A 27,380-nucleotide genomic window follows, 5' to 3' on the forward strand; every position below is an offset into this window, starting at 1 on the left:
AGTACATTTCTCAATCAACTTGGTTTGAAAGGACGTTTGAGTTGAGTTTTTTGGTATTGCTTACTACAGAACTGGGAAGACACAGTATCCTTTTTTGTAAATATAATTTAGTGAAGTTTGGCTTTAAGGAAAGCAAGCAGCCCTGATTATTTTAGGGAATAAACACAGTGCAAGCACACTACTCTCACGTATTGCAAAATGATGTGTTTTGCATGGTGTGTCATTAAAACCATATTGTTACTTATTTCTTAGCGGTTCTAAAATCATATTTTAGAAATGCTGATATAATAAGGAAGCAATGTTCTAGTTGCTTTTGGAATTTTTATATATAACCCAAAACGATTCCTTAGTAAAAAAGAAGTACATACTATGAAAAAGTGTTTGTGCGTGTTTTTAAGGCTCTGTTGATAGATTATTTCATTGGTGTTCCTTTGAATATATGTGAACCACTATCATTTCTGAATTAGATATCAGAAAGCGCTTATTTCTTGATAAATCAACTCCTAGACATCATGAAAAGTGGTATTTTAAAAAAAAATGTCCCATGACAATTTTTTTAATGATCTTCCTTGATTTGAATGTCCTCATCTGATATGTGTCAGCCATGATAAAATGCATTGAAACTTATATGTGACTGACATTTCCTTTCCAGGTGAAAATAACTTAAGTGTGATCAACTAACTGTTGATCACCAAATAGTAAATGCAACAGAGCTATGTCAGATTTCCATACAATATTCTCCCAAAAACAAAATCCTATAAAAGTGGCACACACATTGTAACAATTGACAGTTTACAGTAAAAAGCAAATGAGAGACCATTAAACTTATGCTTTCAATGGAACTCTTTTTCTTGTTACACTCAGAAATCCTCTCCAAACAAACACCTCAGCATGTTTAAAAATGATTTTCAAATTTGAAATCTATGACGAAGGACCTATTCAGTATAAATCTTTTGTGCAGAAGTATCTTACAGCAGTTATTTATAAACTCTGTAAAACAGTCGAAGGGGGTGATAAATATAAATACAGGCAAATTTGACTATAAAATATTACGTTTGTAGTGAAATTATCACGTTACGGTAATACACAGGGAGGTATTAAAATGTGCAAATTGTACCTTATAGTTTTTCTATTTTATTCAGAGATTTCTTGAAACATATAAACAAACCAAAACCTACCCTGGAGGCCCTAAGAATGTGGATATCCTTATTTTGATTATATGCATATTATGCTAATATACTTGGCATATAAATAGCTGGCTTGTACCCCCCTTTTTACTACCTGGAGTCTCAAAGCGGCTTTCAAACCACCTTCCTTTCCTCTCCCCATAACAGACACTCTGTGAAGTAGGTGGGGCTGAGACAACCATGACTGGGCCAAGGTCACCCAGCTGGCTGCATATGGAGTGGGGAATCAAACCTGCGTCTCCAGATTAGTGGGCGCCGCTCTTAACCACTACATCAAGCTGATGTGTGAACCAGTGTGGGCATTAGTGTCTGCTTTATATAATTCTTAATGTGTTTTATTGTTCTGAAAAACAGATAACTTTGTGATCTCTGCCCCTAAATAAATGCAGGAAGACTGCCAATTTAAAAGAATATACTGGCATCCTTATTTAAATAGTATAGGAGAAATATTACGGTGCATATGCAGTCCCATGTAACATTCCACTCCTAAAGACAAATCATATTTTTATAATGTTGTTCAAAAACATTTTTGTCCACATTAGAAGCCACTGGCATAGTGATCAGAATTGCCAGTTGTGTTGTGTTTGCTGGCCTCCATGCCGATACTTATCAGTTGGGCTTACTTCCAAGTAATGCAGTTCGGACGGGGGGTTTCCAGAAGTGCCCCTGAAACCATGAGCCAAAAAACAAGTCCCGTTGATTTCATTGGAACTAGTGTTGAAATGACTCAGTTTGTGCCTATCAAAAATATACAGCAACAAATTCCATCTTACTGAACTTCTGCCAAAACATCTTTGCCACGGGCAAAGATCTAAAACATGTTAAAAGTTAAAGATATTGTTAATTTCAAGACCGCCAGTCTTTAATGACTGTATCACTCATTCACATCACACAGTAGATGAAATCATGGGCTTATAGCCGTCACTTTAATGATGGTTTTGGGGGGTAGGACATATTGTTGACAGACTGATAGAAATACAGGAAACCTGACTTCTTGAGATTTCAAAAGGACCCCCCCCCAAAATAAATAAATGGACAAACTACCTGTTTTTGGCAGAAGTATATTGTGCTAATAATGTCTCTTAAAATAGCTCATGTTAAAGGACGCAAACTTTTGAGCTACATATAACTCAGCATCTGACCTAATGGAAGAGTAACTAACAAAGCAGTCATAAGCTAAGTTGGGCTCTTTCTTAAGCCTGCTGAAGTCAGTAGGTGACCTGACACTAGAAAGCTATATCTCTGTTTAGGATTGCGCTGTAAGTCAGCTGTAGATAGAAATCAAAATGTTTTTGGTTGTGTCGCATAGTTGTAGGATCGGGAGGCTTGATTTCAGCTATATAAACTGTTTTAAACACAGAGTTGAACTAGAATAAAAGGTAGATTCCCCCCTCCCCCCTCCCCCTATGTTAGAAAGGATTTTTAAAAATTTAGTTACCCTATTGGAGTAGGTTAGTAGTCAGTACATAATTCCTACCTTTCCTTCCTCCTTCCCTTCCTCCTGTCGCCCTTTCTCCAATTCTCCAGGGCAAGTTTGTAATGAAATAGAAAGCTTATAGCTACATGTTGAAGCCTAGAGCACTAAGCTGAATGCTGACAAGTAGAATAATATATATATTTATATGCAGGAAACAGATGCATGAATAATGGATACCCTTTTCTCCCCCCCCCTTTTTTTTTTACTTGAAGTGCTAAACAGCTTTATTATGTAGTAACTAGAGTGCAAAAAAAAAGACATTTTACCTGATGCTCATCTTTGAAGTGCGACCTTCCCTGAAATCCAGCACAGAGTAAAGCAGGCCCAAGGCCACTGTATTCGGTGGATTTACTAGTGCCTAACTCTAGCCAGGATTATAAAATTGATGAATGAAAGAAATGTAAAATCCAAGCCTCCTTTGGAAGGAGGCACGCCGACGAAACTGGACTTTTAGCCGTCAAGCCTATACCCACAGTGCCGCCTTAAGGACAGCGATGCCCTATGTAGCCCATGTGTGTCAGGGGGCTGAGGAGAGCATAGCTCTGCATAGGATCATATGGATAGCTGCATTTTCTAACTTTCAGTAGGTTTCTAGCAGCCTTTTTTTGGGGGGGGGGAAGAAGGCCGGTTGCCTCGTTGCTATACCCCAGGAGCAGTCGAACTGCGGCCCTCCAGAGGTCCACGGACTACAATTCCCATGAGCCCCTGCCAGCGTTTGCTGGCAGGGGCTCATGGGAATTGTAGTCCGTGGACCTCTGGAGGGCCGCAGTTCGACTGCCCCTGCTATACCCTCTTGTGCTCTCTGAGTGCCATCAAATCTCAAGTCTGATCAAGCTATGTTTTTTTAAACGTTCTTCTACAGAAAATGCATTTCCTATTTTGTTTTTTGTTTTGTTTTTTGTCCCTGCCTATTTACTCGAAAGTAACCCCCCCCCATTCTTGGAACCTCCCAAATGTTTTGATGAGCACAAATGTGCTTGTTTTTCTCCTCCTGAGAAAAAGCAGGGGAAATACAAGCAGGGTACTGTGGATATATGCATGTGTGTGCTTTATTAAATTGCCCTGGGAAACATTGGTTCTGAGCAGCAAGCTTAAAATGCTCCCATCCTGCAATTGCTGTTCCCTTGATCCTCCTCAGGCCCAGGTTTTTATACTCCAGGGCATACTAAATGGGGCAGTTTACTGTAATGCTTTATTAATTGTGTGTATTTAACGAGTTTTCGGAACCCCTTCCATCACCTGCAATGCTCAAGAGTTAGAATTAACTGGATACCTGTAGCAAGGCTATTATTTGTGTGTTTCCACCTCCTGTTGTTTGACAGAGATGCCTGAAAACGAATAGACTATTAGAAGTTTAGGGCTTTTGAAAGGGCAGCCTGAACGGTCCGTTTTCCGGGGTTCCTGTAGGTAGCTTTTTTCCCGGTGGTTGTTTGATGGGTAAAATGTTGACTATGTGGACCCATGAAAGCATTAAGAGTTGTTTATTTGATTAGCTTATATGAGTTGTAGCTATTGAATTCTTGCAGTGGTATTGGTCTCTGTGTTTGTGTGTGTGTGTGTTTAAACATAAAGCCAATCCCTCTGGAGAAACAAAATTAAGCACTCTATTAAATGCATTTAAAAGCCATTATTAGACCACCTCTGAAGAAATCACTGCACGTGTGGGATATTCAGTGCTGCTCTACTGTTTTAAACTGGAGCAGCAAAGTATTTCTGATTGGCTAGGTTAATACAGCCTACCAAGTTCGATGCTTGTCTGTTTTATAAAGGAATTTGAGGTGTTATCCCTATTTTTACTTCAGCTTCAAGTATGCACTGGTGCATCATTAATCATAGGAAATGCAAAAATAAATAATATAGTTCCCTTGGATTTTTCATGTGAATACTTACCTTTTCCCTTTTTTTGTATATACAGTTGAGGTATTTTGGTAACCCCTAACCTTTTACTTCAACAAGGAGGTACAGTATAAAAATATTACCACAGTCTTCATATGAGCAGCTTTCTCTGAGAAAACCTCTAGATGAATATTTATTGGAAAAAAAGCAAAAAGTTTCAATACAGGCTGACTTAGCTCAGCCTCATTTCTATATTTTAGACCACCAGTGTATAAAATTAAAAGCACATGGATTTTTGAATCACTAGAAAAGGTTTGTAATTGATTAGCACTGTATGAAAGTATTGAAGTAGAGTAAGTTTTGATTTGTGAATGGTTCTATTCAATAAAGATTAATCCTGTATGCCTGATAAAATCTTTACCCTGCCGATGAATCCGGGGTGTTCTTTTTTTTTCCCTTCTCTTTTTTCTTTAGCACTTACTCATTTGTCTGTCACATATTTTTGTGTCCTTTGAACTAACCAAGGTCTCTTTTTTTTTTTAAAGGAAAATTTATGTTGGATGGGGGGGGGGCGGTGGTATAAGCAATAAGGAACTATCAATGCCTAATGCTGAGGAAATAATTAAACCAGTTTCCCCCCTTCTGTTGCATCCCCAGATTTCACAAATATTTTATATTTTATGCATTTTACATGGATACAAAAAAGGAATAGACCTGTGTTCTGCCTGGAAAGATCCCATGGATTCCCACTTCTGTTGTCCCCTCCACCCTGCCTTTGGTGTTGGCATGTCTGTTTTCTTCATAACTATTATAGTTTCAGGTATCAAGATCTAGATTCTAAAAGAGTTTCTTTTTAGGACCCATCAGTGATTGGAATTTCAGGCTTATTGCATCAAATTATTATTTTTTCCATAATGTAGAAATATATCCCCCCTCCCCACTGTGACAACATATTTCAGATTGATAAAAATGCACTGTGGTAAATAATGTGGATTATAGTCACTAGGTAACTTATCTATTAATGTTTCAAAATGTGTAAAGCATGTTGAGGATATCACTACATGACATATTCCTAACATCTCTTAGAGATGTTGAAATTGCTGGTGAGTTGGCCTATCCTTGCATGTTGTATTTTCAACAGTTTCTGTAAAAATGGTGAAGGATTGTACAACATAACTGTTGAAGGAAGTTAGGTACCTAACCTCATTTGTTCTTTGCCTGCAATTCCATGAAATCAGCAAACACATATTAAGAGTATAGAATGCAGTTATTGGTAAATTCCAAACTCCTCCCCTGACACCGTTAAATATGTTTTTAATATTACATGGACGTTTCATGAGATGTGAATGGGGGTTAATCAGATGGTTCCTCTCTTGCTCCACACCAATATCAGCTTTTGTTCCTTTTAAACAGGTAGTTAATGTGACGTCAGATTAGCAAAACTTCAACTGATTATAAAGGATAAATTACTGAATTAAATACTAGAAGCCTAAATACAGGACCATATGATAACGCAAATGATATTCTCCATATGAACCAAACCCCTTAATTAACACACATCAGCTGTTTAAAAATACACGCACACGGACCAAAAACCACCCTCCCCCCCAAGCCCAATAACTAAGGGATGTATAACTAAGAATGTGCCTCTATTGCTCTATTAGAAGAAATCATGGAATAGAAAACAACAACTGTAATCAGTCTAAGTATTACCACTGCTAAATTACCTTTTTTTCCTCCCTGGAAAAAAAAAATCATTTTAACTTGTCTCTGAGGGCGTATTCACCTGACTGCTCTTATTTAAATCTGGTGCATTTGGAAGGATGCTTTGCCTATGTCCCAGGACCCTTCAGGTAGTTTAAAAGAATGACCCAAGTCAGATGAATTAATCAGTCAGTGCTGTATGTTATGATAACATTAGCCAAGTATATTTCTTGTAATCTGTTTTCTGGAAGTAAAAGCAAAAAAGAAAGTCCCTATACATGTAAACTGTGTTTCCTGTTGTAAACACCCAGATAATGTGGTCTGACAAAACTTGGCTTGTGCTTCATTAAAACAGCAGTTTGGATGGTGGGGCGGGGGGGGGGGGGAGAGAATTACCTGTCATTTTAAAAAGGCCTTTTTGGTGCATAGTTTAGCAGGCCGCCTAATTACAGCGTTAACCGATGGTGACTAGGTTTCGAAGGGGTTTTTTTTTGAAGTAACGTTCTGTGTAACTCCTCAGATGTCTTTTGTTTATCAGAAATTTAATAGGGTCCCTCTGTTCTGCGGGCTTCGTGTCCCAATTGTATCCAGAGATACGCAGTGGCTTCATGTGCTTAAATGAGAGCCAGTTGAAATGTGCGAAGTAGGAGGGGTAAAAGGGAATTCCAGCCATCAGCTGGATACAATGCATGCTCAATGTAGGTGCATGCTCTGAAAGAGCTTCAAGCATCAATCAGATTTTCCCCCTCACACTTCCAAGGGGAAGAAAACATCCCCTGGATAGTTTTGAACCGTGATGGACAGCATTAAGAAAATATTGTAAGTGCTTGGTTGTTTTTTACCCCCCTCTGTGTGATGTTTTTATCAATCCTTCAGATACTTTTAAACATCTGTAACAACTCAGAAGAAAACTCTCTCTCTCTCTCTCTCTCTCCCCCTTTCTCTCTCTGACTACTGGTTTAAAAGCCTACAAATAACTTCTGGGTTTAGAAGCAGCCTTTTGCCACATTTTTGAAAACTAATCTCAACTGCATTGCAAAACGCCAAGGAAGCTAGTGAAGTCACTAAAGAGCATTATTGCATTATTAAAGACAAAAAAGAGAGGACAGCATTTTATTTCATGTGGCATTCGTCTATGTGTACAGACATAATTTCAAAAAATGGATCTGAAGATAGGAAAAGATCAAAGTGCTCTTTTCCAACTTTTGAGCTCTCATTCAAATAGGTGGAGTATATTTGCAGAGCTAACTTGTACTCTCATGATGATATTTTTAAGATTTCTATTTTTACAGGTATGACGCGTGTGGCTTCTTTAAACATGTTTCTACAGTTTTAGAATCCGGCTAATCTGTATCTTTGTCCTGTTTTGCTTTATCATCGGCGTTTTGATGCCGGTGGTCTTATTGGATTGAATGTATGTTTCTTTAGAACGTCACCGTCTTGTTTCTGTAATTTTGGGGAGGGCATTGTTTAAGCACTTTCTTTTCCTAGGAAGAGCGGGGAAAATATGCACAAGGTTTTGGTTTTTGAATAAAATCCGGCAAAGACTGATCCTAATTACACATTTAGAAGCCAGTTCCTTTTGAAAGTCGTGAGGTTTGCATCTATTTAACAGAGCCAGGGTTAGAATGCCCGTTTGTGTGTGAATGAAAAACTGTGTAGGGCTAATTGTTCTTTTATTAATTTCTACCAAGTATCAAGGACTATGTGAATCAGTCCCATTTGCCTTTTACTTCCAGGTATGTTACATGATACGTTCAGTATAACGGTCAGCATATTCCTTCTAGAATTTTAATCTGCTAGATTATATAGCTGGGCTCTTTCCATAGGCATGCACAACTACCTAGAATCACAGGCAGGAAAAGATGAGCACACCTGCTTGTCTGAGAATTAGTGGGTACGCTAGAATCATTTCTTTCCCCTCCAAAAACTTCAGCACCGTTTTCCGGTTGAACATTTGCTACTTCGTGGTAGCTTTTTGATTTTTGTTAACTTGATTCAAACATCTCTCCCCCCACACGCATACAGTTTTTAAAAGTGCAGAGCACAAATGGCAAGCATCTCATGATGACCGTTATCAATACTGCAAAGTATTTGGAAACACGAGCACTTACCCCAGAAGAAGTTTTGCTGACACGGGGTCACCGAGCTGAAGAGGCTGTTGGATGCCATGGCTCTCCTCTCCCTTGTCACACAGACTGTGTCTCTTCGGGTGCAAAGACTGCTTGAAGCCTTATACTGAAATCACAAACCATGGCCACACTTTGTTTGAGTTTTGCTGCGCGCCAGGAAGGCATAGATTCTCTCTCTATAATATATATATTTATTATATATTTCCTCCCTCTGCAAAAAACAAAAACAAAACACCACCACCACCAGGAGTACCAGTGACATACAAAAAAGCAAGGAAACAAAAAGAAACGAAGCAAATATTTGAAGGACCGACTATTACTGAACAGACTGTGGTTTGAGAGCACTTACTGACTTTGTTGGTCTCAGTGGCTGCTGGTGACCTGTGGAGATTAACCATTTAAAAACCAGAGGCTTCGAGCTGTGTCCTCCTGGAGAAAGTTTGCACCGCACTTGTGGTTCTGTGGTTGTTTGTGAGGCGAATGAAACATTCACACAATTCAAAAAAGCAAAAGCTTTTAAAACTCCTTTTTTTTGCAAGCACTGTTACTGGAGAGACAGAATCATGTGGTGTGTGACATCATAGTAGTCAAAGTGAAGAAGGGACTGCCCAACACTGTGGCTTTTTCCTTTCCTCTCTTCTTTCTCTCTCCCCCCCCCCCCCCCCGTTTTAAAGTCTGACAAAAGGCCCCCGTGGTAAGGCCCTTCCTGGCATCCAGAAGGCATATAGCTTTTTAATTTTTGTGACTCATGAGGATTTGGAGGGAGTACAAAATGCTGAAATAGCCCAAACTCCTGTGCAGTGAAAGCATATGGACAGCAGAACTTCATTTGTGCTCTCCCAGTTTCTCTGCCTCCCCCCCCTCACTTTTCTACTTCCTTATTGTGTCTGTGCAGAAGGATGCCAGAATTGGCACAAATGTCTGTGTGAAATTCTGAACAACAGTGATGATTTACAATAATTTACATCTTTGGATTGTATCACGAATTTGGGGTCTGCTTCGTATTTGCCGGGTAGCTAGGTTCCTTCTGTTTTTTCTTTTTTTTTTCTTCCTGTCTTTCTCTACTTGCAGATCTGTAACTCATTGTAAGCAACGGTACCTTTCCTCAGGTCCTAGCAACGGACTCCTTGCCAGGGCTGTGTGTTTCGGGCAGTAATTGGCCGCCCCAGAAGTGTTAGTCTGGGGATTCCTTCACAAACCTTAAATCATGTCTGTCTAGGTTCACTGTTCCCAAGGCAAGTTGGCAGCTTTACGTAATGAGCATTAAGTGCAATTATACGTCAGACTTCTCCGCTTCATGCGCAGCCTGTCATCTGCGTATCATGACTTAGGCATTTAAAAATGGAGGCAGCAAGGGTGCAATGCATAGGAGATCCGATAGTGATATGTTTAATGCATCAGGGGGTGGGGGGGAGAATGGTGCTTCATTCACTTTCCAAAAATGAACTTTCTGTAAACAAATTTTAGCATTCAATGGGCGTGCCTGCTTTGAAGGCAAAACGCAGACATGATGCGTACGTGTTGTTCTCGCGGCGTGTGAATTTATACCGAATTTTAAACGTGTCGCAGTACAGTTATTCATCATTAGGTTTTGCTATGTTAGCGTATAACAAGTTGGAAAGGAAGGCTGTGTTCTACCTATAATTTGGGTTTCGAAGAAAACTGTAAAAGGCTATAGAGAATAAAGAGTAATGGACGTATCCATTGTGTACATGTCCATTCCCAATTTTCTTTGTGTTCAGGAGAAAGCTGAAATATCCTCATGAAACTGTGTGATCCCTGGCCATTCAGATGTTTGTTCATAACTGTGCATAAATGAGTAGGTGTGTATGTACGTGTGTAGATTGCCTTTCATTAGTTGTACAGCATTGTTATTTTAGATTTATAGCTTCATTGGCATGACAAGAGGACTGAGTGGTTTCAGCAACATTCTAGCGCTTTTGTACCTTCCTTTTTTGAGATGCATTTTCTCTTTTATTTGCCCCCCAAATGGGAAGAATATATAGAAATATCAGAACTGTGTTGCCCAGTGATACATGTGGAATTTTGACGCACCTGGGTGCTGGAATGCTAATGGATAAGGCTCCAGGAAAGGGCAAAATCAGTGCAAATTGGAGTGAAAGGACTTTAGTTCTTAATAAATTACAGTGACTATCCCCTCTGTCTCTTTATGAACCATTATCATCCTCCTTTAGAATAAGCTACACTGACTTGAAGAATTTCTATTGGTATGTTCGTGCTTTTCTTCATCATTAAAGTCTGATGCCTGAACTGGCGTGCACAAGGAATCCCCCTGAAAGGACATATCATTTAAATGGCGATATTGATGCAAATGACATAATTAAAATAAACAGTTGTTAGTTGCTCTTCTTAGTTATTTTTTACCTGCACATTACACTGACCTTGGATGTTCTTGAATTTTAATATAATAAAATTTTGTTTAGATATTTACAGCTGGATCCCACGTATGATAATAACTTGGAAATAAACCCCTAAAGAGGTGTATGTAGAACTTCAGTCCAAACGAACAGATTTTATTTATGAACATCATTATATCTGCATTCCTAATTCTTGATCTGAAACGGCTAAGCACATTCATTTTCCTTTTAATGTACTGATATTTTTGTTACATTAAATACAGAGTTTAATTTATGAAAAATTGTAGGTTTACGTACAGACTAAGCTCTCCCTTGATTGATTGTCAACTTGTGCAGTTCTCATAGCAACCTAGTTTTATAACTTTAAATGACTTCTTAATATGAATTCGGCATTAATTTCTTTACAATACTACCATATTATAGTATTAGTGCATTTCTTGATAATTTCTTTTACGTATATTAACTAATATTGCAGCATTGAAAATCTACTGAGTTATTTTCCTGGGTAGTGATAATTCCACATAAAATTGGCTTGCCTGAAGTCCATTGCTGGGGGAGGTGAGATGTATCAGAGTGAAAAGAAAATGAATTGGGTTGATATTTGATCATTTGAAACTGAAATCCCATCAGTTAGTTATGGGAGAGAGTATGATGGATGTAAATTAAATTAAAAGAGAATTCTTATATATAGTCAAATGTAAGTTGGATTTGATTGTTTATATGGCTTTGCAAGGAAAAGAAACAAGTCCTTGTTTGAAAACATTTTCATTTTCAAAAACATTTACTGCATACAAAAGGTATATAAGAGATCTATTATCTTATTTCAAACAATGTTTTAAATTCTTTATTATCAAAATGATGCTGATAATGCTTTCCCAACAAAACAATACATGCTGACTCTCCAGAAATTGCTCTCCAGAAATTTCTGGTTTAATAGCAGCCATTGCAATTCCAGTGACTTGTTCGGTAGGGTTTTTTCTTTGCCGGATAGTGAATTTTGGGTTTTCTTAATTGAACTGATCACAAGGTAGCTCTGTCTATGGATGTGGGTAAGACCTTGGATGTGTGTAGCTGTGTAGCTGTTTAGTATTCCAGCAGGCTGTGCAGGAGATCTTAATCTATTAGATATTAAAAGCAAAAGTACAGGGGTAATACTTACCCTTCTGGACATGTTGTTGTCTCTATAAACCTTTTTTTTTTTTCAATTTCATTTTTAGTTGAACCCTCCCCCCCCCCGTCACCATTTGTTTAGAAAGCCTATAATCTGCACTTTTTCCATGATACCTAAACATTTATGCTTTTTTTTCACTTTAAACAGCATATACATTCTGAACGGTACATTTTAGAAAGTTTATTTGTACGGAAAACGTTTGTTTTTATAACAGCTCTAAACGTTCTATTGGCTTCTCCAAGAATGTCTTGGGTTAATAATGTTCAGATTGTTTCCAGTTTTGCCACAACAAATGGAGTGGACTTGTATAGCGTGATTACAGGCTAGCTTCTGAACCTTTTCACCAATTTGTGGACATTTCTGTTTTAGCTCTGACTCTATGTCAACTTTTGCATTATTTTTAACGGCCCTTAAACCCCCTTTGTCATGACTTCGGAGTTCCACAGATTACCTTTATATCATTCTTTTTGGTATTGTAGAATTCTCAGCAAAAGATACATTTTATCTTATAATTGTCTCCCCAAACGTTTTTAGCATATCATTTCAACATACAGTATATAATTATGGCATTTCTACATTTTGCACCGACGTGTTTCTATGCCTAGACTTGAACTTCCAATTTGAAATAGGTTAGATATCATCCGTGGTGTTAGCCAGTTAGAGAGAGGGAGAGAAACCTTACTCTAGCCAAATGGTTAAGCAGCTTTTTGGAATATTTTGTTACATCTACCTGCCTGGATCAACAGTGTCATTAGGATTATTGTTACATTGCTGACCAATTTTGATGGTACGGTATTTCAGCAAACATACAGTCATTTGTCTGCGGTATCTTTATTTCTTTTACGCTTTTCTCTCCATCTAACTCATTAGTCTGTACAAATCTGTAAGTTACTAAATACATGGATAGTTTTCCTTTGATTCCCCCCTCCATTAAGGAAGTCAGTTTGAAGGTTATATTAAATCTGTTCAGTTTACCCGCTCAGCAACTCCATGAGGGAAATTTGATTGTCCAGAGAGCACGTGTTGAGCTTTGAAACCCAGGAAAGAGACCCACACATATCCCTCTTTCAAGAGCTCTGCAGTGGCTTTCCTATTATGCCACACTCTTCTTTCTGGCATTAAAAGAACTTAAAAAATGGGAGACCTTAGAGGAATTCAATGGGTTACCCAAGCAGGAAGAAGTTGCTGAGTAGAGTAGTGGGGTACAAGCCATTATGTTTTCTTTGTTCTACCAGGTCTACCATCTGTTTACAAGTAAAGGTGTGCACTGCAGTTCATACAGCGATTCCCAGACCCATTATGCACGGGCCAGAATGGCCTGGTGCAGGGCCATGGAAGGCCCTCGTTATAGCAATGTGGGAACTTCCGCAGCTTCCTGGATGCTGCAGGTGTCTGCAGGGGCTGCAGTGGGCTGGCACTGTGCATAATTGCCAGCACAGGCCTTTAGGCCCACCTGGCCACGATCTATGGTGTCCCTGTAGGGACACTGTACACACCTGTGGGCTCCGCGGAACCATAGAGCTGGCAGGGGCATCCTCCTGCCCCTGTCAAAGCATGTGGAGGGGGCCCGCCCCCACTCCCCCAGCCCCTCCCCATCTCCTCCCCCCCACTGGCCGCTGCCGCTTACCCCGCTGTCCCCGGCGCAAAGTGCGTGTGCGCATGCTACACCAGGGCAGCCCCACACGCCCCGCTCCTGTGCGTTCACGGGGAATGGGGAGGGCATCCTGTCCCATGGCACGGTGGCAGCGCGGAGTAGCTGTTGCCATGCATAAAAGGTCCCAGTCATGCTGACCCTGACCGATTATGCACAGGGCAGGAACCCTGGGATGGTGGCAGCAGGACAGCCCCGATTATGCATGGTGCCGCCATCCCAGCCCTGGCCTGGCACAGAATTTTCCACATTCCCTGGGATGCTGTGGGCGTCAGCAGGGGCTGGGTTGGGTCAGCGCTGTGCATAATTGGCAGAACCGGGCCTTTGGGCCTGACCCTTCCTCCAACCTATGGTCTCCCTGCAGGGACATCACACACTCCTGTCAGCTCCACCGAGTTGCAGAGCTGCCTGGGGACTCCCCCACCCCCACCTTTGAGGGAGAGCGGCATGCTGCTCCCCACCATTGTACAGTAGGGCCCCCATTCCCCCTACTCCCCTCCCCGATGCTGCTGCTTCAGGCAGCATGCTGGGCTTTCCAGCCCTGGAGTTTTGCGCGCATGCGTGCGCTATGCTGGGGCAGCCAAATACGCTGGAGGATTCCCTTCCCCATGAGTACATGGGAAGCTCCACACAGCTGCTGCCATGGATAATGGGTCCTTGTGTCTCTTTTGTTTTTTTTGGGATTTTGGGATTGGAGAGCCATCATAAAATGGCCACCATGGAGTGGAGGGACCACTCAGCAGGTGCTGTAAGGTAGCGATCCCCAACCTGTGGGCTGCGGGCCACATGTGGTCTTCGACTAATTGGAGGTGGGCCCCGAAGGGCGCCTTCTCCCCACCCCCCGGCCCTTTACTTCATCCTCCCCCGGCCCTTTACAACACACTTTGGGTGTCCTTGTCTCCCATCACTCCCAGATGGGACTATCTCGTTGCAGAGAAACAAGCTCAGGGTTCCCATTGATTTGTCATTGTCATGAGTTAAAATTTCCATGAAAATAACATGTTCCTTATGTTCATTGTTGTGGCGTGTCTGTATCTTATTTTGAAGGGATGTTTAAACATTACCATAGCGATCAGAGAGCGTTAGGGCAGTGGTTGAGAGTAGAGGAGTAAACTACCCCCCCCCTACCGGGCCTCAGTAAAAGGCGTTGAGTGGTCCCCGGTGAGTGGTCCTCGGCATTGAGTGGTCCCCGGTGATAAAAAGGTTGGGGACCACTGATGTAAGGTTTCAACCCAAGCTTGCTCCCATGGGGGAGGCCACTGATCCCTCATAAAGGTCATGTCCATGTTTTTTGATGGCTCTCCTGCACTAGTGAGGTTGGAGAAAAGCCAGGACTGATTCTTTGCTCAGGGTTTTGTCCAGGACGCCAAAGGAATCACTGGAAGGGAGATTCTTCCTTTTGCCGAAGGACACACCTCTCTAAATGTGGCTGGGAGAGTGTAAGGGAAGATGTCGCCATTAAGCTGAGAGGCTGAGAAAACTTGCACTGTCTCTTTCCCCTTCCTACCGGGAATGTGGTTGGGAGGCAGCCGACATAAGCGCCTGGGTCCTCTGAACACCGTCCATTAGGAAAGAGTGCAGAAGTGAGGAGGAAGTCTTAAGGATGGCTGTGGCTGGGCACTCTGTGATCCCCCTCTCCCCCCGCAACCAGAACCCTAGTAGGAAAAAGGGAAGGCTTGGAGGAGGTTTCCAACTTGTACTCTTCCATCAGTCAGTCTTGGCTGCAGCATAGGCAAAGCATTCTTTCTCACCCCATATCTTGAAGGAGTGAAGCCGACCTTGTGCTAGAAGGGAAGAGCAGTTTGGCTCGGTTCTAGAAAACTCCAGCCATGCTATGGACATCTGAGTTTTCTTTCAGCTAAACTGTTGATGCTCTCCAGCCAGAATATGTGTGTGTGTGTGTTTGTGTGTGTGTGTGTGTGTGTGACCGTTTATGCACTGGGACCTTCACTGCCCCACCCCCCTGTCAGGAGCACAGAATGGGGGCGGATGAGGTGCACCAGGCCAAATGCTCCCCCATGTGGGTGCAGGAAGAGGCTGCCACAACTAAAACTCCAGCCTGCAGCCCAGCATGAAACTTCCAGTGCATAAATGGTCTGTGTGGGGTTATATCCAGCTTTAGGCTTGGTTTCTCTGAGTGGCTGAAGCATTGGGACTGGCAAATTATGTGAGAGATCAGTGGTGGTGATGGTAGGGAGGCTCTTCTCTTCTCCTTCTCAATGGTTCCTCAATCAAGTTCCCCTCCCCACTGCTTGTAGGCAACCTGGAGTTTGCCTGTGCTGGACTGGGACCCAGGAACTGTAGTTGTGTCTTAATGGCCCATTATGCACATGTTGGATAATGCACTTTCAGTGTACTTTTGCAGCTGGATTTTCCTGTGTGGAGCAGGATAATCTGTTTCTAAAGTGCTTTGAAAGTGCATTATCCAATGTGTGCATAATGGGCCAATATGGTGCTCGTTGCACACTCTTTTCTCCTTTGCCTCAGTCCTCAACCCGAGGGGTAGTCAAGCTGCAGCCCTCCAGATGTCCATGGACTACAATTCCCATGAGCCCCTGCCAGCATTTCCTGGCAGGGGCTCATGGGAATTGTAGTCCATGGACATCTGGAGGGCCGCAGCTTGACTACCCCTGCTGTAAACGATCCACCTCAAAGGGTCATAGAATCATAGAATAATAGAGTTGGAAGGGACCTCATGGGTCATCTAGTCCAACCCCCTGCACTATGCAGGACACTATGCAGGACACATCACTCTGAGAATGAAGAGGATGGCGGGGAATTGTAACGTGGTGGGGAAACAATGGTCAGGCTCCAGACGATTTCTCGGCTGTTGTCATTTTTTTCTGTGCTGCTGTGTCTCAGAATTGGTGGGCCACGTTAATTTACGGTTTGACGTAACTGTATCCCTCCTGCAAGCAGTTAGGCCAAACCATTATCTTTGTCTCGGTTTATCCTCCAGTTCTGTTTTCCTTTCAGGGGGGGAAAAAACAACACTTAACTATGCACAAAATATGGGAAAGTTGTCTCGTATAACAGCTGAGGATGTGGCTACGTTAAAGCAGGAAACGGCTACCCACAATGCAATGTTACATACACTACCACTTAATAAAATTTATTTCAAACATGCTACTGACAAAACCAAAGAAAAATAATATCCAAACTATGCTAGTTAGTACTCTAAATATATCTTGGGAAAAGTGAAAGTAATCTCTCTAGAGCCTTTTTGCCTGGTGGATAGACTACTGCCAGTAATTAAAGTACAGAAGCTCTCAGTAGGCTGGCAGCCTGAACTATTTTTAGGCAATTTTCACATCCCTAGAAAAAAATTCTGCGCGCTTTGCAGAAGCTCAACAGCTCTTTTATGCGCCTAGTTCAAGTGCCTAATTTGGGGAGGGGGCGAGCCACGGTACGAGCAACGCGAACGTTTGAACACTCGCATGCATTTTAAGTTTTATTGTGCAAGTATTTGGGGTTTATATGTTTGTCACATGCAACCGATTCCCTTTCAGCTACAACGGATTCTGAAAATCTGAGCACAAAATAGGTTTTATGCTGGGTATAAAAAAAAGAAAAACAACCTATTTTAAAAAAAACCCAGAATACACTCCCCTGTACCCCCTTGTCCTCATCTGATTCTTCACCTGGACGATCCTAAAGAGGTGGCTGACGCAGCTCTGTTAACGGTGATTCTGAAACATTCGCTCTGCTAGTGACCTCAGTGATTATAAGTCTGCAGCTATTCAGAGAACCTACTTTTAGAAATGGCAGAAACTCTTTCACGGTGTGCATTTATTTTTTCCTTCCCGAGGCACACGTTCTAAGGGTGATTCCCTTATGGAAGGATTTTGCAGTGTTTCCTCTATAGTTAGGGAAACCTTATCAAGAACAGCTGCTGCAGAGCTGTGGATCTTCTCCACGGACTCACGGTGGTCCGCTGAACAACGTTCTTCAACTTTGACAGGTGAGACAGAGACTCTCCAGTGCCACTGCTTTTGGATGTCTCTAGCTGTGGTTGGAGAAAGTGCATCTTGCCAAAATATATGGGTAGGACCACACACAGCCTTTAAAATAGTCATTGTAAGACTTATTTTTAGACAATATGCGTTTTGACAGTTTTTCAGCTCGTAGGCCGGTTTCGCTGCCACTTATGGGTTTTTTCTTCTTCATTTATTTGAGTAATTGCAATTGCAGATTTCAATCTGTGTTTGGAAAGCTACCTTACAGGGCTTGCACTGGGGGAAAGCGTTCTTTTAAAGCCCCGATTGAGATGCAGGCTGAAACGTGCACATTCTATCTGAAGTTTTTACATCAGGGCTTTAAAGTTCAGAGCCTTATTTTCAGAGGTACCGTTAAGCAGTGAACATCGGTTCCTGTTTGCATTTATGCTTGTTCCCCGTGCTTCTGGTGCAGGAGGCGCTATGCAGATTGACGCTTTAAATGTACTCCGCAGGACTAATTGCATTTTAAAGTGTTCTAGTGGCAGACAACGAAGGGTCACAAGGCGCTGCTTTTTGGACTCATATTTACTAGTTGCCATTTATTTTAAATGTCTTCTATACATAGAGACAGAGTAGATGTGCTCCACCTAGTAGGTGTTTTGGCAGACGCCAAGAACAGGTTTTTAAAGCATACTTTAAAAATCCCCCAAAGAACTTTAATGCAATTTTGAGAAATTAGAGCAGGGGTAGTCAAACTGCGATGCTCCAGATGTCCATGGACTACAATTCAGCATTTGCTGGCAGGGGCTCATGGGAATTGTAGTCCATGGATATCTGGAGGGCCGCAGTTTGACGACCCCTGAATTAGAGCATAAGCCATTTGGCATAGAACGGATCTAGCCACTGTAGATTAGACCACCAAACTTTTTTTTTTTTGGGGGGGGGCTCTTTATCTTTTGGTCCTTGAATCATGACAGCATCTGAATAACCTGTGAGCATTCCCCCCCCCCCCAAGTGAAGCATGTTTAATTTGCTTCAATGATGTGCAATTGTGTATGATTGTGCTGGGGCACTTGGCCACCAACAGTGATTGTGTGGGGAACTTACTGATGCAAAATTTTAGGCTCATCAGATGCTAAGGCAATTGCTTTAATATTATTTTGAGAGCTGTCATTCTTTTTCGAACATCCTTGAGCACGGGACACTTCTCCATACTGATAATTTCAGGTGGGTAGCAGAGCTGATTTACAATAGAAGATGATTGGAGTCCAGTAGCAGTTTAAAAAACAAGATTTTGAGAGTCAAAGATCTCTTTGTCAGATGTGAAGAAGGGAGCATTGACTCTCAAAAGCTTTATACCCTGGAGACTTAGCTGGTTTTTGAATGTTGCTCTTCTTAAACAGAGTTTTGTTTTTTTTTTAACCTTCCACAAGTGCCCTGTGGACTTTTATTGTCTCTCATACTTAAAGAAACAAACTGAGTGAGCTGGTCTATATTTCTCCTGAAGAAAAGACAGGATTTGTTTCAGCTCTGTCCTTCCGTTTTGCATTAGGACAGTGCCTGTCTTTGCTCTTAAACTGTAAGCAAGTAAAATTTCTTTAAGAAATCAGATTGAACAGAAAAAGCAGCTTAAAGGCGTCAGTCGTGATGAAGATGCTAATCTGTTCGTAGCCTGCTTTATTATAAAAGGCCATTCTTCATGATTACTTCATTATTTATTTATATGTCGATAGCACCCTTCTCCTCAGTCCTAGATATCAGCCCTGACTGCTCCTTAGAAGGCCAGATCCTGAAGATGAAACTCAAATACTTTGGCCACCTCATGAGAAGGAAGGACTCCCTGGAGAAGAGCCTAATGCTGGGAGCGATCGAGGGCAACAGAAGAAGGGGACGACAGAGAATGAGATGGCTGGATGGGGTCACCGAAGCAGTAGGTGCAAACTGAAATGGACCCCGGGGAATGGCAGAGGACAGGAAGGCCTGGAGGATCATTGTCCATGGGGTCGCGATGGGTTGGACACGACTAAGCACCAAACAACAAGAAAGCACCCTTCCATATGGCTCTGGGTGGTTTACATTCAACAATGTGGAATGGTTACACAGAATATTATAACAATGCAATAAATAACAATCATAACATACCATGGCATAACATAATCGTAACATCACATCACAACCAGAACAGTATTAACAGAACAATAACAGTGACAATCCCTGGGCAGGTCAGATTGTTCCATCGTGGAAGGGTGTCTGGGGGAGGGGGAACCAACAGATGTTTTGAGTCAGTCGGCCTGGTGGAGGAGCTCCCTTTTGCAGGCCCCGAGGAATTGTGGAAGTTCAGGCAGGGCCCTGATCTCTTCAGGGAGCTCGTTCCACCAGGTGGAAAAGGCTCTGGCCCTTGTTGATGTCCGATGTGCTTCTCTGGGGCCAGGGATCTGCAGCCAGTTGGAGCTAGCAGAGTGTAAGGCTTTTTTCGGGGTATAGGCAGGGAGATACACTGGGCCCAGTCCGCATGTGACCTTGAAGGTGATTACCAAAACCTTAAGCTTAATCTGGAATTCAATTGGGAGCCAGCCGAGTTGTTGGAGTGCTGTATGTAGAATGTGTGTAGAATGATCCATAACTTAGAATCATAGAATCATAGAGTTGGAAGGGGCCATAGAGGCCATCTAGTCCAACCCCCTGCTCAACGCAGGATCAGCCCTAAGCATCCTAAAGCTTCCAAGAAAAGTGTGTATCCAACCTTTGCTTGAAGACTGCCAGTGAGGGGGAGCTCACCACCTCCTTAGGTAGCCTATTCCACTGCTGACTATGAATTTCTTTTCCTGATATCTAGCCTATATCATTGTACTTGTAGTTTAAACCCATTATTGCGTGTCCTCTCCTCTGCAGCCAATAGAAACAGCATCCTGCCCTCCATAAAAAGGTAAAGGTAAAGGTATCCCCTGTGCAAGCACCGAGGCATGTCTGACCCTTGGGGTGACGCCCTCTAGCGTTTTCATGGCAGACTCAATCCAGGGTGGTTTGCCAGTGCCTTCCCCAGTCATTACCGTTTACCACCCAGCAGCAAGCTGGGTCCTCATTTTACCGACCTCGGAAGGATGGAAGGCTGAGTCAACCTTGAGCCGGCTGCTGGGATTGAACTCCCAGCCTCATGGGCAAAACTTTCAGACGGCTGCCTTACCACTCTGCGCCACAAGAGGCTCGCTGCCCTCCTCCAAGTGACATACAAATACTTAAAGAGGGCTAGCATGTCCCCTCTCAACCTCCTTTTCTCCAGGCTGAACATTCCCAAGTCCCTCAACCTATCTTCATAGGGCTTGGTCCCTTGGCCCCAGATCATCTTCGTCGCTCTCCTCTGTACTCTGTCGCTCTCCTCTTGCTCACAGCCATTAGGCTTCGTAAAGCTGCTATTCTGAAACCAGTTAATTCTGAGCAGGAGTGGGTATGTGATCAACAGCAAAGTCTATATATATAGGGAACCCCAACCTGGGACCTGTCCATCTAATTCAGGCTTTCTCAACCAGGATTTATTGAAATCCTGGGGTTTCTTGATGGCTCTGGAAGGGTTTCCTGAATGGGTGGGAGTTAAATTAATTTTAAATAATTTTTTTAAAATTTTGTTAAACATTGATATGGCCATATATGGTCATGTTGATCTTCCCTACCCGGCCAATGAGGGGCCTGGAGGGGGTGGGGAAAGGAGGGGCCCCAGGTGGACATGCACACAGCTATGCTTCCCAACCATATTCTATCTACATGATTGCACAATTTCTGGGCTTTCTTGAAGACTGAAGCATGTTTCGTAACTGTACAAAAAAGTGAAAAGGGCTGATCTAATTACTCAGCAGACCAGAGCTGCTCACTTTGAAGAGGTAGATGCTTAAGAGGTAGATGCTTTCAGCATCCATAATTAAATGTTCTACATTGGGGGCCATGGCTCACTGATAGAGTATGCAGAAAGTCTTAGATAGGCTGGTTCGCTTCGGCTGATTGGACAGCCATTCAAGCCTGACGTGGCCAGCGCTGCAGCACGGGGGAGAGGAGTGGCGCTGCCAGTGCAACGTGCAACACAGTGCCCGCACCTGTGTGCACGTGCCAGTTGGTGCGCCGGTGCCAGCACCACCCACTGGCCGCTTCAGGCTTGAATGGCCGCTGAAGCGGCTGAAGTGCACAAGTCTAGTCTTGGATTCATTTCCTAGCAACTCCAGTTAAGGAGGTGACGTGAAAGATCTCTGCCTGAGATCCTGGAGAGCTGCTGCCAGATTGACTACTCCAGGGGTAGTCAAACTGCGGCCCTCCAGATGTCCACGGACTACAATTCCCATGAGCCCCTGCCAGCATTCGCTGGCAGAGGCTCATGGGAATTGTAGTCCGCGGACATCTGGAGGGCCGCAGTTTGACTACCCCTGGAGTAGTCAATACTGACCTTGATGGACTTAGTTCAGTATACGATAGTTTCACACGTGTACTTTATGTTGGCAGAATTTAAATATGTAAAAGGGGGGGGTGCAGCACCAAGCTGATTAAAAGAATAAAATAATTTTATTGTAAGGAGAAACAAACTTTGTAGAGAAAGAGGAGGGAGGGAGACCTACGTGTCCAGTTCGGTTGGGCATTCATTATGTAAGTTCTGGAGGAAAGCAGGGAGTTGGTATCTGGTACCTACATTGCTAGAGCCTCTTGTGGCGCAGAGTGGTAAGGCAGCCGTCTGAAAGCTCTGCCCATGAGGCTGGGAGTTCGATCCCAGCAGCCGGTTCACGGTTGACTCAGCCTTCCATCCTTCCGAGGTCGGTAAAATGAGTACCCAGCTTGCTGGGGGGTAAACGGTAATGACTGGGGAAGGCACTGGCAAACCACCCCGTATTGAGTCTGCCAAGAAAACGCTAGAGGGCGTCACCCCAAGGGTCAGACATGACCTGGTGCTTGCACAGGGGATACCTTTACCTTTACCTTTTAAGCAAAGCTATATGTTATGAAGTGTCCCAGTAGCTGTGGCTTGATCTTGCTTAATGTCTTGCCATGACTGTATTTTCTGATGCTTCTTTATTCTATTTATGCACTCAAGCTTTGTTCATGTGTCTATCTTCAGCAGCATCCTTTAGTGTTTCAAGTTCTGTGCATAATACCCAGTGTTTTCTGCACTAGATAGAACTCTGCAGATCTTGCAGCACCAGAATGGTGTCAAGTATGAACCTGATCCAGTAATCAAATAAAAAGTTGTGTTGCAGCATCCACTTTTTGCTTTCCCCCCCCCCCTTTCTCTTCCATTGCTAGTATAAGCCCTCAGGGGTTGTTTTTGGACATTAAAAACAAGGGTTGAATGGCTCGGCTCTAGAACTGTCTTGGCCTAAGAAATATACTGCCAAAATGATTAGTCCTCATGGTTTGTCTACAGCTTTTTAGGGAAACCAAGGGCACTCTGGTGCAGGGGTAGTCAAACTGCGGCCCTCCAGATGTCCATGGACTACAATTCCCATGAGCCCCTGCCAGCAAATGCTGCCAGCGACAGCACAGTTTGACTACCCCTGCTCTGTAGGAACATAAAGTATCCAAATGGGGAAACTGAATAGAACCAGCCTAAGAGAGTGGGCTGGGGAGGGGGATCAAAGTTGGGAAATCCCTGGAGATTTGGGGGGTGGAGCCTGGGGACAGGAAGGACCTCAGTGGTGTCGAATTTCAATAAATCCAGTTTCTAAATCACCCATTTTCTTCTGAGGGATTTATCACTGCAGCCTGGAGATCAGTTGTAAATCTGGGTCATCTCCAGCCACCACCTGGAGGATGGCAACCCTAGGTGTGGGAGGAAGCTCTTGCTATCTTGTTGAACTGAACTGCCTTCCTGTTTCCTGCAGGTCTGATAACGTTTGGGCTTGGCCAGAGACAGAAGACCCTGGCCCTAGACCACTGGTTCTCAACCTGGAGGTCGGGACCCCTTTGGGGGTCAAATGACCCTTTCACAGGGGCACCATCCACACAACAGCCTTGCGGGGTAGATCGAGATAGAGCGTTCGTCTGTGTGGAACAGCGGAAAACTGAGAAACCCCGGGAAAAAAAACAAACAATTTATATACACTCATGAACAATGGATCTTCATGCCATTGGTCAGTTTTGGTTTAATTTCTGTGAAAGAACATGTGCATAATGTTATGGTTGGGGGGTCACCCCAACATGAGGAACTGTATTAAAGGGTCGCGGCATTAGGAAGGTGGAGAACCACTGCCCTGGACAAAGGTCTCACAGCCTGTGGCTTGCAGGCTGTACCTGTGGATGAATGAGCGATTGATTCCCAGCCCACTCAAGGCATAATTTTGCTCTTGTTGATTTTGGGCTTCAGCTTTATCTGTGCTGTCTTTGTTGTTGTAAACCACTTTGAGTCTCCTTGGGGAGAAAAGTAGGATATAAATAAGAATAAAACGTAAATGTGGACAGAAGAATCTAAGTGTAAACCAGGAAGCTTTTTTTGGCCTGTAGATTTTTAAAACTTAAAAAATGAAGTGATTTCTTAGAAAATTACTCATCGATGCAAAGGAAAATGGTGTGCTTTTTTGTTTGGCTTGCAAAAGAAGTGTCTCAGTCCATCTTTTAATAGTAGCCCACCCTTATACTGCTTGGACCTAGTAAGGGAAACCATATTTTAAAGGGGAAAAATAGATTTTTTTTTCCAGGTACTACTGGTGATAGTGTGAAAGGGGTTTGTTTTGTTTGGGTGTTTGAATCAAACAAAAGCATTTTTGGTTACTGTTTGGAACCAAAGGGGTAATTTAACACACAAATTGATCCCAGCTGGAAAGCTGGGGAAGAAAAAAAAGCAGAGTTTGGAATTTCCATACTTCTGTCTAGGTCTGATCTCAAAGTACTCTTTGAACATTTCCTCTGTATAGGTAAGTGCCCCTACAGATTTTTAAAGAAAATGTTGGATTACCTATTTTAATGATGTAATTTATTTTATAAATTATAATTCTAGTCCGCCACTCCTGGACCTGCTGTCTTGTGGCGGATAACAACACAACACATAGAGTAAAAATTTTAAAAATACATAAAAACCTCAACCCCTTCAACTCCTACCCATGTAGCATTGTCATGTCATCACATTAGCCCATTCTGGACACGTTGGATAATGCACTTCCAATGTGCTTTTGCACCTGGATTTTCCTGTGCGGAACAGGAAAATCTGCTTCTAAAGTGCATTGAAAGTGCATTATCCAACGTGCGCGGAATGGGCCACTGTGACCCCTAGTTTCGGTGGGGTCTGATCTGAGTTAAACAGATCAGACCCCATCCAAAGCATCCTTTTTCAGGTCCTAGGATTGCCAACCTGAGAGACCATCTCTCTGCCTACACCCCCAACAGAGCCCTACACTCCACCACATCCAACTGGCTGGTGAACCCTAGCCCCAAAGAGGCATGTCAGATCTCACCAAGGGCCAGATCCTGTAGAGCCAGCAAAAGGGAGCTTCTCCACCAGGCATTTGCTTGAGGCCAACCAACTCAACAACACCCCCTTGACACCCCCGTACACAACTGAATCCGACCTACCTAAGGGTTCCATTAAAGTTACTGTCTCTGTTAAACCATGTTTCTGTTGAAATATTCTAGGTCAGCGGTCCCCAACCTTTCTGAGGTCAGGGACCCCCTCCGGGGGTGAGGGTAGAGCCGACGGCCTGGGTGCCGCACACATGCGCGTCAACTGCATGCGCAGTTGCCACACATGCACGTTTTTGCCACCAGGGGGCGCAATGCGCATGCACAGCAACTGCACGCATGCAAGTTTGCATCGCCGGCGTGCCGGCCGTCGCGCCTACCTCTTCCCTTCCTTTTCGCTGTGGGGGGGGGGGAAGCAGGCGCGGCTGCCGGTGCCCTGGAACCGTGGCCTTCGCGGCTCGGTATGGGGCCGCTGCCCGGGGGTTGATGACCCCCGTTCTAGGTGATATATGTTATGATAGTTATGTTATGATGTTCCATGTAATTACCATACGACGTTTTATGTAAACTGCCCAGATCCATATGGAAGGGTGGTAAAATAAATAAATAATAAATAAATAATAAACTACATCAAAGTACCAGTGATCTTGAAATATTTCAGGTTTCCTGTTTACTAAGTTCATCAGTTTAGCCATTTTGCACAACTCTCCAAATTTATCAAACCAATCTGTCACTTTGGGTAGCTCTGGGCGTTTCCAATGCTGGACAATTACAGTTCTTGCCACCGCTGTAACCTGAAAAAAAAAGTTAATCAGTGTTACGAGGGAAGTTCGGAGGAATAAAGCTTAACAACATATAATCAAATGCATAGGAAATTTGGGATTCAACATTTTTTCTAGTATTGCATGAGATTTAATCCATAATTTCCCGACCTTCTTGCAGTTCCACCATATATGGTAAAAACAATAAACTTTTTGATAACATCTCCAACATTTGCCATCATGAAAGCTATGGCAAATCTAGACAGCATCGTAAAAAGCAGAGACATCACCCTGCCAACTAAAGTGCGTCTAGTCAAGGCTATGGTCTTCCCAGTTGCAATATATGGCTGTGAAAGCTGGACCATAAGGAAGACCGAGCGTCAAAGAATTGAGGCTTTTTAAACTCTGGTGCTGGAGAAGACTCATGCGAGTCCCTTGGACTGCAAAGCGAACAAACCGGTCAGTCCTAGAGGAGATCAACCCTGACTGCTCTTTAGAAGGCCAGATCCTGAAGATGAAACTCAAATACTTTGAGGTGAATGGATGGAGTCACTGAAGCAGTCGGCGCGAACTTAAATGGACTCCGGGGAATGGTAGAGGACAGGAAGGCTTGGAGGATCATTGTCCATGGGGCCGCGATGGGTCAGACACGACTTCGCACCTAACAACAACAACAACTACCTATAGAACATTTTATACTAATTTTCTCTTAATAAGTGACATTTCGTAAATTTTATAGTTTCCCCCTAAAGCTGCTCCAGTTCCTCAAGACAAACATTATGATTTAAGTTCTGCATCTACTAAAACATACAATTTTTAATCTAAATTTTGTTCTACTCGAAGAGGGTTATGATCTGCATATATATTAGGGAATATTTCCACCTTGGCCACCTTAGGCTATACGCTTCTCTATAGCCTACAGTGATAGATTCTTGAATAGAGTCTATGCCGTTCTGAAATTTACAACTTTTGTCATCAGAATGATCTAGTATGGGACAGAATTTCAAAAATGGGCATATGGGAGGAAATGTCTTCATACCAGACCTTAGAATGATGAATGGAGTTTAAAAAATGTAACCATTAAGGGTTCATACAGGTCTGTGAGAAATTGTCCTTTTAATACAATGTATACTTTCAATACTGTGATGAGATATAGTTGTGTTATATCAGGCAAAAGGACAATTGGCTTTTTTCTTCTTTTCCTCTATTTCGGTCTGTTTCTTGTTTCTTCCTTCATTTAAATGATATTAAGAAAAGTTAAATATGATTTTACTTTGTGGAGCCAAATTTTGTTTAAGATGGGGTTGCTATTGTTTATAGTTCAGTTTCAAGAAAAAGGATACCAGATTTTTGAAAAATGAAACACAAATTAGTGGCATCTTTACAAGTTAAACATATATTGATGAAAGAGCTATGAGGAATACCTAATTTGGCTCTTGTTCAGACAAATTGCAAAAAAATAATCACTGAGGGGGTTTGGCTTTGGGCAAGGAAAGAATGGACCAGTCATTTAACATACAGTTCTTTTGCGTGGAGGGGGTTGTCTATAGAATTTCAGGAATTAGCTTAATTTACAAGAGCCCCTCCCACCCGGGTATGTAGAAGACAATCTTCTTACTTATGTATGTTCTAGGAGCCAAACCTGTTGCATTCAGGAATACAATGGGCACTAGATTGGGGAGTGGGATGGATGTACTCTGTGGGTGGCCTCTCCCTCCCC

At 42.8% G+C, this 27,380-nt stretch overlaps 2 protein-coding genes across 13 annotated transcripts in view; one reads left to right on the top strand and one right to left on the bottom strand.

Moving 5' to 3' along the window:
• RUNX2 (RUNX family transcription factor 2) overlaps positions 1 to 8,818 on the bottom strand; it is a 317,078-nt gene extending 308,260 nt beyond the window's left edge. For 2 of the 8 annotated variants that reach the window (XM_077317570.1, XM_077317545.1), the window contains exons 1-2: positions 8,686 to 8,703; positions 8,319 to 8,442 (exon numbers count right to left, since the gene is read on the bottom strand). In XM_077317570.1, coding sequence (XP_077173685.1) covers positions 8,319 to 8,376 — 58 coding nt within the window. In that variant the 5' untranslated portion in view covers positions 8,377 to 8,442; positions 8,686 to 8,703. Of the gene's footprint in view, positions 1 to 8,318; positions 8,443 to 8,685 lie in introns of those variants that run through there. The other 6 variants (XM_077317592.1, XM_077317576.1, XM_077317583.1 and 3 more) reach the window with 4 other exon arrangements.
• Positions 1 to 27,380, top strand: part of SUPT3H (SPT3 homolog, SAGA and STAGA complex component) — a 370,690-nt gene that overhangs the window by 61,494 nt on the left and 281,816 nt on the right. The window contains exon 1 of one of the 5 annotated variants that reach the window (XM_077317649.1): positions 6,885 to 7,023. The exons of the other annotated variants lie outside the window; for them this stretch is intronic. Coding sequence (XP_077173764.1) covers positions 7,001 to 7,023 — 23 coding nt within the window. The 5' untranslated portion in view covers positions 6,885 to 7,000. Of the gene's footprint in view, positions 1 to 6,884; positions 7,024 to 27,380 lie in introns of those variants that run through there. 5 annotated transcript variants of the gene reach the window in all.

This window comes from Paroedura picta, chromosome 1 (genome assembly GCF_049243985.1).
Source record: "Paroedura picta isolate Pp20150507F chromosome 1, Ppicta_v3.0, whole genome shotgun sequence".
In the NCBI taxonomy this organism is placed as follows: domain Eukaryota; kingdom Metazoa; phylum Chordata; class Lepidosauria; order Squamata; family Gekkonidae; genus Paroedura; species Paroedura picta.